Source organism: Diabrotica virgifera, chromosome 2, assembly GCF_917563875.1.
Source record: "Diabrotica virgifera virgifera chromosome 2, PGI_DIABVI_V3a".
Classification (NCBI taxonomy): domain Eukaryota; kingdom Metazoa; phylum Arthropoda; class Insecta; order Coleoptera; family Chrysomelidae; genus Diabrotica; species Diabrotica virgifera.
Genome location: NC_065444.1, coordinates 20,835,713 through 20,852,542, shown reverse-complemented (window position 1 = coordinate 20,852,542; position 16,830 = coordinate 20,835,713). Strand labels below are relative to the sequence as shown.

At 32.7% G+C, this 16,830-nt stretch overlaps 1 protein-coding gene across 5 annotated transcripts in view; it reads right to left on the bottom strand.

Annotated features, from left to right (window-relative positions):
* The window catches only part of LOC114326498 (peroxisomal acyl-coenzyme A oxidase 3), a 138,259-nt gene that overhangs the window by 11,662 nt on the left and 109,767 nt on the right, over positions 1–16,830 (bottom strand). For all 5 annotated transcript variants that reach the window (XM_050643439.1, XM_028274892.2, XM_028274894.2 and 2 more), the window contains 5 exons: positions 15,246–15,393; positions 11,098–11,269; positions 9,977–10,271; positions 8,474–8,596; positions 1,340–1,694 (listed from right to left, as the gene is read on the bottom strand). In XM_050643439.1, the coding sequence (XP_050499396.1) occupies positions 1,340–1,694; positions 8,474–8,596; positions 9,977–10,271; positions 11,098–11,269; positions 15,246–15,393 (1,093 nt within the window). The remainder of the gene's footprint in view (positions 1–1,339; positions 1,695–8,473; positions 8,597–9,976; positions 10,272–11,097; positions 11,270–15,245; positions 15,394–16,830) is intronic.

The window sequence follows — 16,830 nt, the reverse complement described above, 5'->3', positions numbered from 1 at the left end:
TTGTCTTCTTGATGTTCATTGTTAGACCGTATTCTTGGCTATACATTGCTGTTCTGTTCACCAGTCTCTGAAGATCTTCAATATTTTCTGCTAAGATGACAGTGTCATCCGCATACCTAATGTTGTTAATGGGTTCACCTTTATACCAGCTGTTTCACCCTCTAGAACTTTTTTAGGATCTCTTCCGAGTAGGCATTAAAAAGAACTGGTGAAAATACCCATCCCTGTCTCACCCCACGTCTAATTTCAATTTCCTCTGACAGCTGTTCATTAACACGTACTTTTGCTCGCAGCTTATAGTATAAATTAGATATAATCCTGAGGTCACGGTAGTCTATCTTCTTTAATTTCAGGACATTCATTAAATGTTCATGTCATACTTTACGTTGGAAAGTAGGAGTTAATTAATAAAAGCAGTGGAGTATCGTATGTATATATAGTAAATACAAAGTTATTATGTACAGTTGAGTCCACGAGTCTTTACCCGTGCGTCATCATTTAAAACATACGAAATAAGTCGGAAATTTATTAAACGCAACAGCAAGTGACAGAAAGTGGGTATTATTCCGACCACGGGTTATAGTATAAAATTTGACGTTATCAAATAAATAGAATGTCAAATTTAAGTTTTGCTTTAAAATTTTGGTGCATAATTACAGCTACATTTGAAGTAGCTTAATAAATTCTTTTATTATCATTGATTAATAAATAAATTAACAATTTATAAAAAAAAATCAATAACATATTTTCTTTTTGGTATTTTATTCACTTTGGAGGAACATTAAACACAAGCATTCCTTAACTATGGCAATGAGGTTAGCTTTGTACGTTGTCAAAATTTATCGTAAAATAACATAAACTTATCATAAAATTTCTAACTCCAATATAAAATTAGTTGTGAAAACAACTGTTTGTATACTATAAAAAACTTTAAAATGCAAAAATTCGACAAAATAACAGCAAAAAATTCAACAAACTGACAGTCACAAAAGTAAACAATCCAAAACGTCAGAAATTGTACTTAAAATATGTGAAAACATCCCCAATCGTCTTTCTTTGTACCTATCTCTTTTCAATGCACTGAGTCTAGATCGTTCATAAAACAACATGCGTTTTTACTTAATAACTGGCGGCAGCTGGTTTGTCATTAGTTTCATGCGTGGAAGAGAATGATGCTAGATAAAAAGTATGTGTTTTATCTCACCAGGTATTAATGACGCACGGGTAAAGACTCGTGGACTCAACTGTACCTATATATAGTAAATGCAATGATAAAAATCAGAGAGCAAAATATTTAAATAAATACTTCATGCTTTCCCAAACATAGGTAAATACTTACATTCTTTGGTTTGTACTTCAGATATACTCCTAGCAATACATTTTGTACTCATAATTCTCTTATGATCAAGGAAAAATTTGCAACTTTCTAGAGGCGTAGACAATCTATCACCGGAGAGAATCGCCTGCCATTGTCTCAACAACCAATTGCTGGTTTGTTGCACTAGTACATTGTTGTCTCCCTCATAGGTTACACACGGGTCTATGATGCTTCTTAGTTCTCCTAATCGCGAAGCTTTTAAGAATCCATGTCCTCCGCAGGCTTCTCTGCATTCTTGCGTTGCATCTCGACAAGCCCAAGTCATTAATGGTTTTGCGCTTGACACGAGAGCATGCATTTCAGATACCATTTCACTCTAAAAAAATGAAAAGCAAAGTTAGTAAAACAATGAATAAAATTTTCTGTACAGTGTGTTGCTCAGTAATTCTTATTAAAGCTCCCTCTCCAATCGGAGGCTGGATATCATAATAACTATGGTCACTCTGTTGGCTGCTGCTCTGAACAGTTGTAATGAACTACAGTTAAACCATTCTCTAAGGTTCCTCAGCCAGGAGATGTGTCTTCTTCCTTGGATCCTTCCTTGCATAATAATTCTCAGCAACTCATATTTTTCTCCTCTGGTAATGTGACCCAAATATTCCAGTTTTCTAGTTTTTATACTTTTCATAATTTCTAACTCCTTATTTAAACGTCGTAGCACTTCTAACATTGGTAATCTTTTGAACCCACTGAATTTTCAATATTCTTCTGTAACACCACATTTCGAACGCTTCTATTTTTCTTATGTGTTGTCTCTTCAATGTCCAAGCTTCCATTCCGTACAGTAATATAGAAAATATGCAGCATCTTAGAGCCCTCAATCTCGGTAATTTTTGTAATTACTAATTTGCTCAGTAACTACTAAACATATTTAAATTAAAATTTGGTGATTTCAATGGGGCCACTACTATTAATGTTTAGGGTATATTTAAGATCGGAGACTGTTCAATCACAAATTAATTTGTAATCTCAAATTAATCTTAACTTCCTATAGACCTGTATAACATTTTACCTCTTTAACGGTCATACATATCTATATTTTAATTACGACGTTATTTACCTTCCGGTAAAATTAGATCAATTGCTAAATTACCTTGCAATAATTTCATAGTTTACAAATCCCTTGTTTTTTTCCTTAAACTCGTAACAAGTTTTGTGGCCTCAACGAAGGCCAACAGTTTTCTTATTGGTAGTATGATCTCTTCTGATTTAAACCTCAGTTGACCAGTGAATACCTGCCCTAGTGATGTAACGAATGTCATTTTTTGAACATTCGCGAATACGAATGCGAATGCGAATATCTGCTACCGACATTCGCGAATGCGGATGCGAATGCGAATATTCTGTTTATTTCTAATTTGTGTCTATTTTTGACATGTTTTCTAAATTTATAATGAAAAGTTAATTGATATTTAGTGTAAATCAATCTCAATCTTAGCTTTACTACATAATACCGAATAATAAAATAAAGTGAAGGCTGATAATGTGATTATACAAGGTAAAGTTACCATTTCTTAATAAAAAAAAGATGAGAAGTTAACAGATTTTGATGTTATTAACCTAATATTATCTTCAAATTATTATTTTTTCTGATATTTATATTCGCAAAACATTCGCACAAATTTCTCGAATGCGAATACGAATGCGAATATGCAAAAATATGCGAATATTCGCGAATGCGAATGCGAATACGAATATTCGTTACATCACTGACCTGCCCTACATTACATAGCATATTGCAATGGCATAGTATGTGTATGGCAGTCTCTTCTTCCATTTCGCATTTTCTGCACTACGGTTCATTCATCTTACCTAGTTTGTAGGCAAATCACTAATGCTGAAGAACAACAAGGTTTTACAAAGGGGCGGTCCATAACGCAGTATTTATAATAAAACAAATAAAAGAAAAAGCTATAGAGTTCGGCATACCAGCGTCTATTTGCTTCATTGATCTGACGAAGGCGTTTGACAGAGTTAGCCTGGGAGACATTCTAAATATATTAATAGAAAATAAAACACCGACCAGCATAACAAAGAGAGTCCATAACCTAAATAACAACAACGTAACCAAAGTTAGAGCAGAAGACCAGTTCATTGAAAATATTCTAACACCGGGAGGAATTAGACAAGGCGACAGTTTAAGCCCCTTCTTGTTTAACCTACTCATGGGCAAAATTATAAACAAAGTAACATCTCTTAATCTCGGATATAGAATGGGCAACAAAAGAATTGGTATGGTGTGTTACGCAGATGATGCAGCAATTATTGCCGAATCAGAAGATGATCTTCAGAGACAGCTCTTTCAGTTCTTTCAAATAAGTCGCCAACTAAATATGAACATTTCTACAAATAAAACTAAATGTATGACAATAGCAAAAGATCCGCTCAGATGTAAAGGGAACATCCATAAACTACGTCGTAAAAATTTTGGAGTTTTTAATACTCTCCCCCCCCCCCCTTCTGTTGTAAAGCGTCGTTTACAGTTGCCCCCCCTCATACCGACGTCGCAATTGCAACTCATGACCCCCCCCTTTTTAGTGATTATTTTTGAAGTTATACTTCTTTACGCGCGATATGAGGGTGAATTTTTATATGTTAAAACCTACGATCCCGGCGCATGCGCATTATAACTTTGTTCTGATTGGATGTTCAAATGACATGTCAAAAATTATCCAATATGGCAGCTGTAGTGCAGCTGTGGTTTGGACGGTTGACGGTTTGGTTATGTATGGTTGTTGCGTTTAAAAATTTGTGGGAAGAGAAACAACAAAGGTTAGTTAATAGTTATACTGCCTTTTTAAATAGTTTATAAGTTATACTTCAAAATGTTTTAATTTATGTATGTATCAGTCCAGAAAAGGTGTGGAAAGAATATATTAGTGTTTTTAAATATATTTTTCTACAAACGTGTTAAAAATGCAATTTTTAGGACTCCGTAGGAGCGTTAAAAATGCTACTTTAAGGCACTAGTGCTTTAAAAATTTTAAGGCACTGCAGTTAAAAGTGAATTGTCTAATTGTGAAACGTCAAAATATTTATATTTCATTTATTAACATTAATATTAATAATATAACTTGCGCAATTTGAAAAAGCTGTTTTAAAAGGTTTTTTATTATAATTTTGTGTCTTTGGATTTGTCTTCCTTGGGCGTAAAATAATAAAACATCTATTTTTATATTTCACTTGTCACCGTGATGTATAATTATGTATATCTGAAAGGTAACTAGCATGCGGCTTGATGGCCTTGTTGGTAGAGCATTGGACCAGAGATCAAAAATCGCGAGATTGCGGGTTCAAATCCCGGACGATTCATATTTTTTTCTTTTTTTTTTAATATTTGGCATTGTTAAGTTTTGGTTCATTTTTGGTAATTATTGTTAATTTTTTGTATTGGAACTGTTAAGCAGGTATATTTATTTCGTTGAAATTATATTATAATAGAAGTATAACTTCTTAAGTGCGTACAAAGTACACACACATTCTTTTTTAAACTCCATGTTATTTCTGGATTTTTTAAAGTTAGCTCTCAAAGTTTATTTACGAATGAATTCAAATCAGTATTACTATGTAGCTCATATCCGCGTACTTTTTTCTCTCAATTCACTGTACAACTAATTAGCTTGATTAGGACAAAATACAACACTTTTATCGGAGTTCCTATGATTTCTTAACTGCATCATATTAATCTTAATACTTATTTTGTTTTGATTTCAATGCCATTTCTTTTATTAAGTATAACTACAATGTACTAACTAAATAGAATATAATATTTTATTTCTATTCATTCTTGTAGAATTGTTTCACACAGAGTATTCAGTAAATAAATGAACAGTTTAATATTTATTGCTTCCAGACGTTGTTCTGTATAGAAGCGTTTGTTTAAAGAACAATGTTTTATTGTTTGTGATTCTGTCCAAAGCTGCTATCAATATTATTAAGGCTGTGAGTGATAAAAATGAAATGAAAAGTATGCGACAAAAGTAATATACTAATTCTTTTTAATTCTAAAATAGGGTATATTTTTTATATTCGTGAACCTCAAACGACGTCGGATGTGCACTCATGGCCCCCTCCCCCTGTCGAATACCGTCTTAATAAGCAAAGTCCCCCGCTCCCCCTTTTCAACGACGTAGTTTATGGATGTTCCCTATTAGTGGTTGAGAACAACCCCATAGAACAGGTAATGCAATTCAGATATCTGGGCATAGATATATCAAGCACCCACGACCCCGTAAAGGACCTGAGGAGTCAGATCAACAAAGCATCTGCATTGTCAGGATGTCTGCGGGAGATAGTCTGGTCAAATCCGTATATGCGCACAGATAGTAAAATTAGAATCTACAAGACTTGCATACGACCGATCATGACATATGGCATAGAAGTGCGCGAAGACACCAACAAAACGAAACAGATGCTAAGAGTTGCCGAGATGAAAACCCTAAGAACAATAGTGGGGAAAACGAGAAGAGACAGACTGAGAAATACAGACATTAGAGAACAATGCAAAATTTAAGATATTGTAAGATGGGGAAGGCAGCGCAAGAGGATGTGGTACAACCATGTAAGACGAATGGATGAGAATAGACTCCCAAAAATTGTCCTAGAAAACAACCCGCCCGGTTCAAGACCGCTCGGAAGACCATCTAAAAGATGGAGGGATAGTTGGCAATCTACCTCCCAGGAAATTAACCAGAGGCAGCTTCAGAATTAAACAGATCGAAAGATCTCCAAGAAGTAAAAGAAGAAGAAGACCTAGTTTGTATAGGTGGTTTCTTAAACAGCAATGTCGTCACCATTTCAGTGACTACTTTGATCTTTCGTTTATTGACGTTCATCAAATTGTTCCGAGCCTGATTCCTTATCAGCCATTTCTGAACTTCGTTTTTCGTAGCATCTTTAGTGATGCCACAGAAAGGTTCTGGGCCTTCAAAGGTTTCTCTCGAGCCTTGTTTTGCCAATATATCTGCTCGTTCATTCCCATGCACTCCTTCATGACCCAGCACCCTTATTAAAGACACTTTATTGTCTTTGGCCAGGTTGTTAAGGAGATCTTTGCAGTTCCTCACCAGTTTTGAATTCGTTAGTGGGTTCTTTACTGTCAGAATAGCCGCTTGGTTATCTGTGTAAATGTTGATTCTATTAACTTTAGGGTATCCATCTACAATTTCATCATCGGGCATAATTTATATTCGAATTTTATATGTGAAAGGTAAAATGCCCATTGAATTATCTAAATAATTTACGTCTATTTGTCTCCTATAATAGGGAACTTGCACATTTTTTTTGTTACATAATAATGTTCAGTTTTGTTTAAAAATGAGATTTCCAAAATTTCACGCTTCAAAAACTCGTAATAACTTAGAAATACATATTTAAAGTCTTCTGCGGTATAAAATAGTTCATACGACCCGTGACGTCACATAGTTTTACATTAGTTATTATTATGGTTATATTTCGCTGTGTCTAGGTACACTCTAACGTGTACGCAAATAAAAAAGTTAGGTACACGCGAATTAAACTTGATCAAGCCAGTGACTTCATTATTTAACGTGCGCAGTGACTGTATATTTTGGTACATGCTATTTTGATATGTTTAGTGTTTGTTTGATAGAAAAATACTTGTTAAGGGAAGGGAAGCAGAACTATTTAGATGTTTCAAGCTTAATTGTAATAAATCAATGTATATATAAAAGTATATATTTAGGTTAGCAAAATAAATATATGTATTTAGTTGATATGACACGTACTAAATATTGCTAACATAATTTTTATACGTAAGTTAATTATTATAATCAACTATTCTAAATGGGAAATAAGCCACAATTTAACTAAAAAAATGATTTTATTAACGTTTCGACGTCCAAATTGGATGTCATTGTCAAAATACAAAAATTAGTCAGATTAAATAAATTATTAGAAAAATTTTTTACTAAGCAACACCATTTTTGTTTAATTTAATAATATTTTGTATTTTGACAACGACGTCCGATTTAGACGTCGAAACGTTAATAAAATCATTTTTGGTTAAATTGTGGCTTAGTTCCCATTTAGAATAGTTGATTACAAAAATGCCACAAGGATAATAGCTTCAGAACAAGTTAACTATTATTGTGAAAGCTTTAGGTCTTCTTTTTATTTTAACCTTTTACGGTAATACATACTATTTCATTTATAACTAAAAAAAATATATATTAATTTATAGTCTCTTATCTTTTTCGTACTGTTTTAAAATGTTCTTAAACTCATTAAAAGAACTAAATAATAATTGTCCACACTCCGTAGTTAATTTAAAAACAAACACTAAACAAATAAAAAATAAGAAATCACTGACACTCTAACTTTTTTATTTGCGTACACGGTAACGTATACCTAGACACAACCTTATATTTAGGTATATTCTTCTTCTCCTTCTTTAGTTTATTGGCCTCCACCTACTTGGGTATTTGGCAAGCTCATCGTCGTGGAATAAGTCAAAAATATTTATATTCTAATGACATTTATCGTATGTCATTGTAATAATATATACCAGTTTGTTAAAATTGTAGTTTTATACTGTTTTTGAAGGAAAGGAACGAAGGTTTACTATTGAAAATAAAACCATTTTGTAAAAGTACGAATTTTTCTATGAATAGTTCAAACAATCAAAAACACTTGTAACGTCACATAAATGTATTTTCTACTGACGTTTATAACGTCTAATTTAAAATTCTTACTTTATTGGAAAAATGTAAATGTAAAACCAAGTGACGTCACGAAGCGTTTTGGACCACCTGTTTTAATTTGAATTTTTAATCGTCTTTAGGGGCCAAACGAAAGACAAACAAAACTTTTTTATCTTTGATACATGTTTTAAATTATGTTGTGTTGTGATTTATAACATTTTTTTCGAGTTTAAAAATTTATGCAAGTTCCCTATTAGGGTTTGATGGCCGACCTGAAGGTAGGCTGCTATGTGATTTCTGTTCTTTTCACATGATCTCATCACTGTAATGTTTTTAATTATGTTCACTATACAGCACATATTTCACTTGTTACTTGTGTTTATTGAAAATTTTAATTTGATTAATTTTTCTGTTAATATTTTGCTATACTTACTAAGTTTTCTAATTCGATTGAGGTTGCAGATTTTTCCACTACAGTTAAATAAGTCTCTGTAAAGCCGCTGACAAATACTCTTAACACAGCTGCTGCTGCCATGTATGGGAATAGTCTCCATTGCTAAAAACAAAAGTTAAAATATAATATGTTATCGTTTTGTTTATAGCATAAATGTACAGTTACGATCACTGAATAGTTTACACCTTAATTTTTATATTGTAATACTGTAAAATTGCAGTGTCGTACGGATTTCATAAATGACAAAGTCAAAAAGTCAATGCTTGTCAAAAATTTCGCGAGTGTTGAAACATAAAATAACGATATCAAACTCCTCCAAAATGGTTATAATAAATTTGAATGATGCACAAAAGCAAGAGCAATTGCCAAACTCGAAGAAGGTTGGTTTTTAAGACAAGTTGCTCCAGATTTGGACGTGAGCCATATATGTGCATATGGAAAATCAAATAAAGATTGGATAATTTTGGATAGATATAAAATAAAATCGGTATTTTCAAACCAGACTTCCTTGTTTTCATTATTAAGACCATAATCCATTATATTAAAAAAAAATTCTTTCTATACTTTCCATTTTGTTAAACTTTGTAAAATATATTTTTATATTATTTTTATGTTTTAATTTTAAATAACCTATTCTAGATACACCACTGTTAACGTCACTTTGACGTAAAAGGTGAGTTTAAACAAGATAATAATTTAAAAAATCGGTTCCTAGATACGTAAGCCTGTAAACTATTCAATGACCGTAACTGTACATAGTAATAATAAACTTAGATATATTCTGGGCTAATTAGCAAAATACAAGGAAAAGTTATTTACCAGCAATTTTATTGCTGGAATCGAATCTTATGATTCTATATATTAATAATATAGGTATGCAAAGTCCGCAGATAGTGTGCTACTTTTTTTATAAACAAAATGGCGCCCGAAAATCGTGTTTTTTTTCAATTTTTGCTCTATAACTCCAAAGATTTTAACTTTACACCAAAAACACCCAAATGAAAGTTCACCGTAATTAAATTCTGCATAGAGACATGTTTTTTCCGATTTACTTCGACGAAAATTTTCCTCGGAAAATGCGGGTTTTCCAACGAAATCTTTTAATTAAAATTTTAGGTTAGTAATTATTTATCAGTAATTAAATATCTTGGTGATATAAAAGCTCTTTTGGTATAGATTACATTTCCAGAAGCCGATTTACAATTAAATTGTTAATTAAAAATTAATTAATTATGATGCATAATAATAACTATGATTTTTGTATAAAAATGTACTATATCTATCTACTAGTTATACATTGTAGATCATGTTAAGAGGAGTGCTCCTCCTAACATTCAACGTGTCTTGGTTTGTTTATTTCTAGTGCATCTTTATTGTGATTTTAGTATAGATAGATATTGTATTTAAATGTAAGTATGTAAGTGCAGAATATTTAAATATTAGGTATTCTATTCAAACTTTCCGAAAAATGCATTTACTTACATGTAAGGGATATTCAATAATAGGTAACTCGTTCATATTGTTATTGCCTTCCCCATTCGGAGCAAACTGTTTCCTAACGGCCGCATACCTTAATGCTATCGTAATAGCACAAATGAGATTATTCGAGCTTTCTTGCATGATTCCCACTCGTCCCATGGACAAATTCTCTAAAGCTGCTCCCAGAATTTTTCCAGGATCAGTGAACGAGCTTTCGTAGTCTCCACTAGGCGTCACGTCTGCTGTTCTGTTAAGTAAGTTTTCTCTGGGTATCCTGAAGTTGTTGAACATTATAAATCTAAAAAAGGTAATGACATATCAATGTCACAAAACTTTAAAAACACTTTTCAAAAAATTTCAGACAATTGCCCGTACGCGTGCTAGTGGTGAATATAAAATTCTTAGTTGTAAGTCAAAAAATACACAATAACTACGTCTTAAAACCCACCAAATTTCATTTGCATACCTCAACCGGTTTTAGAGTAATAAATAAATCGTCAGTTTGTAATAAAAATTCAAACACCCCGTATCTCGGAAACGAAGCATTTGCGGACATATGTCTACAAGGTCAAAACGGCAAACAGGTGTATGTTCTCAAAAAACTTTTGATAGTGTGTAAAAAATTCCAATATGTCTAAAAAGCAAACTGTCATTATTTTTTCATGTAGAATTAAGAGTAGGATAAATCCAATGAAGATGAGACACCTTAGAAGGATAGTTGGAAAGACAAAATGGGATAGATCAAGTAACGAGACTATGAACAAAGAAACATATATTATTTTATACATTATATTATAAACAAAATACCAAAGAGACAAATCAACGTGTGGGCATCTCATGAGGATGTAACCCAGATAATTACAAGAAAAGTCCTCGAAGCAACAAACGTCGTACAAAGAAAAAGAGAGAAAGAGACGAAGAAAAAAATGGATACAGCAAGTAGAAGAGGCGGGAAAAGTTAAACAAAAATCACTCGAGGAATTAAAAATAATGGCAGGAAATAGAAAAGAATGGAAGAGATAGGTGAAAGTAAATTAAGAAAGCTAGCCTAAATCCGACACCCAGATAGGGTAAAAGGAAGGGGAGAAAGTTCGATGGTTGAAACAATAAGCTAATAAACTTACCCATTATCAATACCGTTCAATCCAATCTTTTCACCCATATCTCCTACTGTAATACCCGGATACGGACTCATTGTTTTAGGATTTCTAATTGGAACTATAAATGCATGTAGACCATGGCATTCCCCTTTGGTATACAGTTGGGCAAAAAGTAGTGCGTGCGTGCATTGTTTACCTGAAAATTGAATTATTAAACATTTATTTGTATTAAAGACCTAAAACTAATGAGGGATCTTGTGCATCGGAGACAACAAAAAGATCTCATATGACACAACTACGATAACACACTGCTACGTCTAAAAACGTTTTAAAACGCTTTTAAAGCGTTTGATACTATCGAACTACCCGCACTACTTAAGGCATTGGAAGAGTGTCGAATTGATCATAGGTACACCAATATTATAGAAAATACATACAGAAATGCTACAACTATAAATCTGCACGGTCCTACCAATAAAATATATATCAGGAGAGGTATTCGACAGGGAGATACTATGTCGCCTAAGGCTACGGCTCCACGGGCGGGAAATTGACGCTAGCAGTAGCAGTAAAATGAACTTAAGGTTCCGCGGAACGGAATGGGAATAGCCGAACTGAACCGACTACGCACAAGTCCTGTAATCGGTACAGTTCGGCTATCCCTATTCCGTTCCGCGGAACCTTAAATTCATTTTACTGCTACTGCTAGCGTCAATTTCCCGCCCGTGGAGCCGTAGCCTAAGTTGTTCATTATTGTACTTGAACATGCTTTGAAGTCACTGGAATGGGAAAATAAAGGAATAAATATCGATCATAAGATGCTTAGTCATCTACGATTCGAAGTAGGTCTAAATATTAATTACCAAAAGACAAAAATAATGACGAATTTAGTTCCGAGCCATCCTCTAAAGGTAGAAGATGTCGAAATTGAAGTTGTTGACAGCTACATACACCTTGGACATATGGTAAAAATTAGCAGAGACAATCAAACTGCTGAGGTGCTAAGAAGAATAACTTTGGGATGGACAGCATATGGAAGACTGCGTGATATTTTTAAAGGTGATATACCTATCAGCCTTTAATAAATGTGTCCTGCCTGTTCTTAAGGCGCGTCCAAACCAAATTTGCGGTTCGCGAAAAGCTGTAACCGAACAAAACGTCTACACCAAAAATTAGAGTGGTGTGCGCGCGAACAGTTCTATAGAACAGTACGCTGCTGTTCGCATTGGTTGCATTGCTTTGCTGTCCTCACCCATTTTAAAACACGGCTATTATATGGATACTATAATTATTTTCTTTTTGTATTCTGTCTTTCTGGGGTCCCATAAATTGGAATGTTTACGGTATTCCTTTATTAATGTAATAATTTCGTCTTCGGCCCATTCCATTTTCGATAAACAGTAATTAACTATGACTTAAGTAACTATATTATTTATTATACTACTGATACTACTTACTATTAATTAACTATTTACTATTAATTAACTGTATCAATTATTAAACTTAACTATATTAACTTATTAATTAACTATAGTAGTAAACAACAATAAAAAAGCAGCAAGCCACGTTGAAATATTTTAACATCAAACTAAAGTAAATACGAACATAACCCCTTTTCGTTTAAGCGAACTTCAATACGTCCAGACCGTTTTGTTTACTAACTGGTTGTTCGCGAACAAACCTTTTGATGTTACCACTATCCAAGCGAACTTTGAGCGAACAGCGAACTGTTCGCGAACCGATTCCGAACTGTAGTCCACACAGCTGTTCGCGAACAGCTCGCTAACGGTTCGCGAACAGCTAGCGAACTTGGTTTGTACGCGGCTTTACATATCGATACCTAAACTCCAAAACCTCTCAACTGTTTTTGTTCGGTTTTCGTATTTTGGTCTATATAATATTATATACATAAAGGCAGGGGCGGCCCGTCGGGGTAGGCAAGGTAGGCGCCGCCTACCCTCTTCAAATGTAGTACAATAATATAAATTATTAATATAAATTACTTATTTCAAAATTGTAATTTATAAATTTTGACACAATATCTACAATAAAATAGCAAAAATTATCCAAATTATTTTTAAAAATATCCAAAAAATTTTCTCCGTAGTTATAATTATTGTACGCTCCTTGTAGTATCAGTAGTACTGTATAGATTCTATATTCTCCTTGGTCAGGCACTCGGGAACGTAGCCTGAAATAGAACGACGCCAACACCGAATTGACGTGCGATCTCTCTCTGTTTACGCTCGTAGCGACCGTATTCTACGATTTTGAACGGGCGGATAGGCACAGAGTCTTATAGCCGGGCCTACAAAATTTTATCAGTTGCTTCTCTTGTGTCTTGTGAAACTGTTTTAAAATAATTGTTTTTTGATTTTGGCTGTTATTAGTAGGTTAAGTATTGAATAAAACTAGGTAGGACAATTTAAATTTGTTTATAAAAACTGAATAATGTGTTATTAGATTATATAGATAATTAAAAATTTAAAGCGAGGTTAATTGTTAACTTATCAATTTATTCGAATAGTAAATTATTATTTGATACATAAATAAAATAAGTAATATTTGACGTTGTTGAAACGTAGGTGTGTTAGTTTTATTGGTGGAAAAACTTTAGTCATCGAATATGAATATTTTAAACGGTGTAATATGCAGTTTGATCGAGACGCCTTTTTCAAGGCGCCAAAATCAAGAAAGATTAGTAATTATTTCAATGGGCCGGCCTTTACAAAATTTAACAATTTTATCCACAGATAAGACAAAAGACAATCAACCATTTTCGAGATCGTTTAAAACAATATGGTATGAAAATCATAAATGGCTAAGCGGAAGATATTTTAAAAATTCACTTTTCTGTTGGCCTTGTCTGTTGCTCTCAAATTTGAAGCAAAATGTTTGGGTGAGTCAGGGATATTCAGATTTGAAAAATTTATCAGCTAGTGTAAAAAAACATGAATCTTCGAAAGAACATTTAAACAATTGCTTAGATTTAAAACGGTTAGAAAAAAATAAACAAACTACTGACAGTGTTTTCGCTGGACATATTTCTCTATCTAATAAGATATATAATGAAGAAATTGAAAAAGATTGAAGAAGTTGAAGAAATTGATGTTACAATTCTTTTAGCAAAACAAGAACTTACATTTCGCGGTCGTGATGAGAGCCATAATTCTTCAAACATGGGTAATTTTAAAGAAATTTTTAATTTAGTAGTTAAACGCGATCAGGATTTCCAGGATCATGTTAAAAAATAGAAGGGGTGTTCACGGGTTTGTCAAAAACAATACAAAATGATTTAATAGATTGTCTTGCCGATTACGTAAAAAATGTTAGGGTTTTTTGATGTTAGCGATAATAGATCTGCAGACGCTCTATATAGTTTAATTTCAAACGTGCTTGAGCCATATGATTACAAAAATAAATTAATTGCTCAATTTTACGATGGTGCAAGTGTAATGGTTGGCTCTTTAAACGGATTACAATCAAAAATTAAAGTAGATGCTCCAAAAGCAATTTTTACACATTGTTGCGCTCGTAGATTACATTTAGTATTGCAAGACGGCTCAAAATGTATTACAAACTGTAGAATATTTTTTGTCGCCTACCCGAAGTATATGTGTAGCCTACCCGCATACTGAGGTCACGAGCCGCCACTGCATAAAGGCCAAAATAGGAAAAACGAAAAAAAAACAGTTGAGAGGTTTTGGAGTTTAGGTATCGATATGGAGCAGAGACACTTACTCTAACAAGGACATCTGCACGAAAACTACAAGTGACGCAACGTAGAATGGAAAGATAATTGTTGGGCATAAGATAAAAGATCAACAAAACAACTTATCTGATTCGGACAAATACAAAGAATGGATGAACAACGAATACCGAAGGAAATACTAAAATGGCAACCAGAAGGAAAGAGAAAACGAGGTAGACTGAGAAAAAGTTGTAGAGAAGGAATAGACAAAGAACTGTGAGAGAGAAACATAGAAAAGAACCTAAAGAACCAGACTAAGTGACGATTGGAAGTTGGAAAATGGCGGAGAACGTTATAAACCGACATGCAGGAGCAGTAGTACTAAAAACCTAACAATGTGTAACAAACTGAACGTTTAAATAATTCATATTTTAAATTTCCAATTTTTTGAACATACAATTTCTCTTTAACTTTATTTTACCTAAATTTCCTACCCAGCACTTTGCAGCTTCAAAATCTGGCGTGTTTATTACGAATTCTTGATTTTGTGGGTCGTATGTGGCAGTTGTTCGCATCTGTTTCGTATTACTTCCATGTGAGATTTCTGTTAGCGCCAGACATGACAACATCTAAAAATAAATAAAAAAACATTCAAATTAATTTATGCATACAAACGAAGTATTTAGTTTAAAATATTCTAATTATAAAATAAAGAACACTGAAAAGAAGTTTGACTATTCGCAGAGTTCTCGTAGTATCACTTATTTATTTTATTAAAAAACTCTAACAAGAAGTAAAACCACTTCTATGTAAATTGGTATATTTATTAAAACTTAAAAATCCCAATGGATTGAATAAAAATGTCCAATTCAGAACGTTTTCAGACCTATCGGTCCATCATCAGTGAATCTACAATAAAATAAGTAATCCCACTATTAGAATTGAAAGATGGTTGAAATTTTTAAAAGCTAAAAATGTGGTTAGATTACTTACGTGCATACTTGCTAAATAGCCCCAGAACCAAACAATGGTTGAATTTAAAATTCAATTTACATTATTTAAAAATAATATTAAACAGGCTAAACGCCGATGTTACAGGATATTGCCTATGGGAACATGGTGAAACCCTACCAAAACCTCAATCAACCATCTTAGGCCAACTTTGACTATAAAGTGACACTAATGTCTAAGGAACTGTTTGAAGTGACATTGACAGTAGAGAAAAAGGTAGTCGATTTTCAATGTTAATTAACCAAAAGGTCATGACCCACAACAAATGATAAAGATTTTAATATCTGAAAATGTCTAACATTTTAAATCTATTGGTTATTGAAAAGAAATTGTGATATACAAAATTAATTTAGAATATAAGATTATTTATATTGACTGTATACCATAACATTAGATTGATCAAATTGATAGAAAGAAAGTAAGCTGCTGTCAATAAAGATAAAAAGATAAAAATAGATGAAGGTGAGAAAAGAGAAAAATCAATATTAGTTGGAAAGTTATTGTACAAAATGAATAAATTGGTAGGCAATTTAATCTAGTCTATATTGTATTGGTGGTTGTATATGTAAAAGGAAAATATTGTTATTTAAAAATGCAAGTTTTTGTAAATAATGGATTTGAGTTAGGATACAGTCAAATAATTAAAAGTGTGTAATATGTGAATGAAAAAGAATTGTAATTATTATGAGATGGTTTATTTTTTAATTTTATTTCAAAACTTTTGAGAGAATTCTTGTGACAAAGTGTTGGTATGGGAAATTAGAGATAAAGTAATGTATGATTATAGCTGTTAAGTCCAGTTGATACAAAAATGAAATTAAAATGAAAATAATATTGAAAGTGTACTGAATAAAATAAAACCAAAGTAAGAAAAAGAATATAGATATAATTTAATTGTAATGATAATGGATCTGAATGTGAGAACTGAAATCAAGTGAATGGATGTTAGTTGGAGAGGTAAAAGTTTTCTTGGAAAAGGTCAAAGACAAAAAGCAGAGGGCTGTGGTGTAAGGTATAAAGACAAGAATTTTAAGGGAAAGAGAGGGATAAAGAAA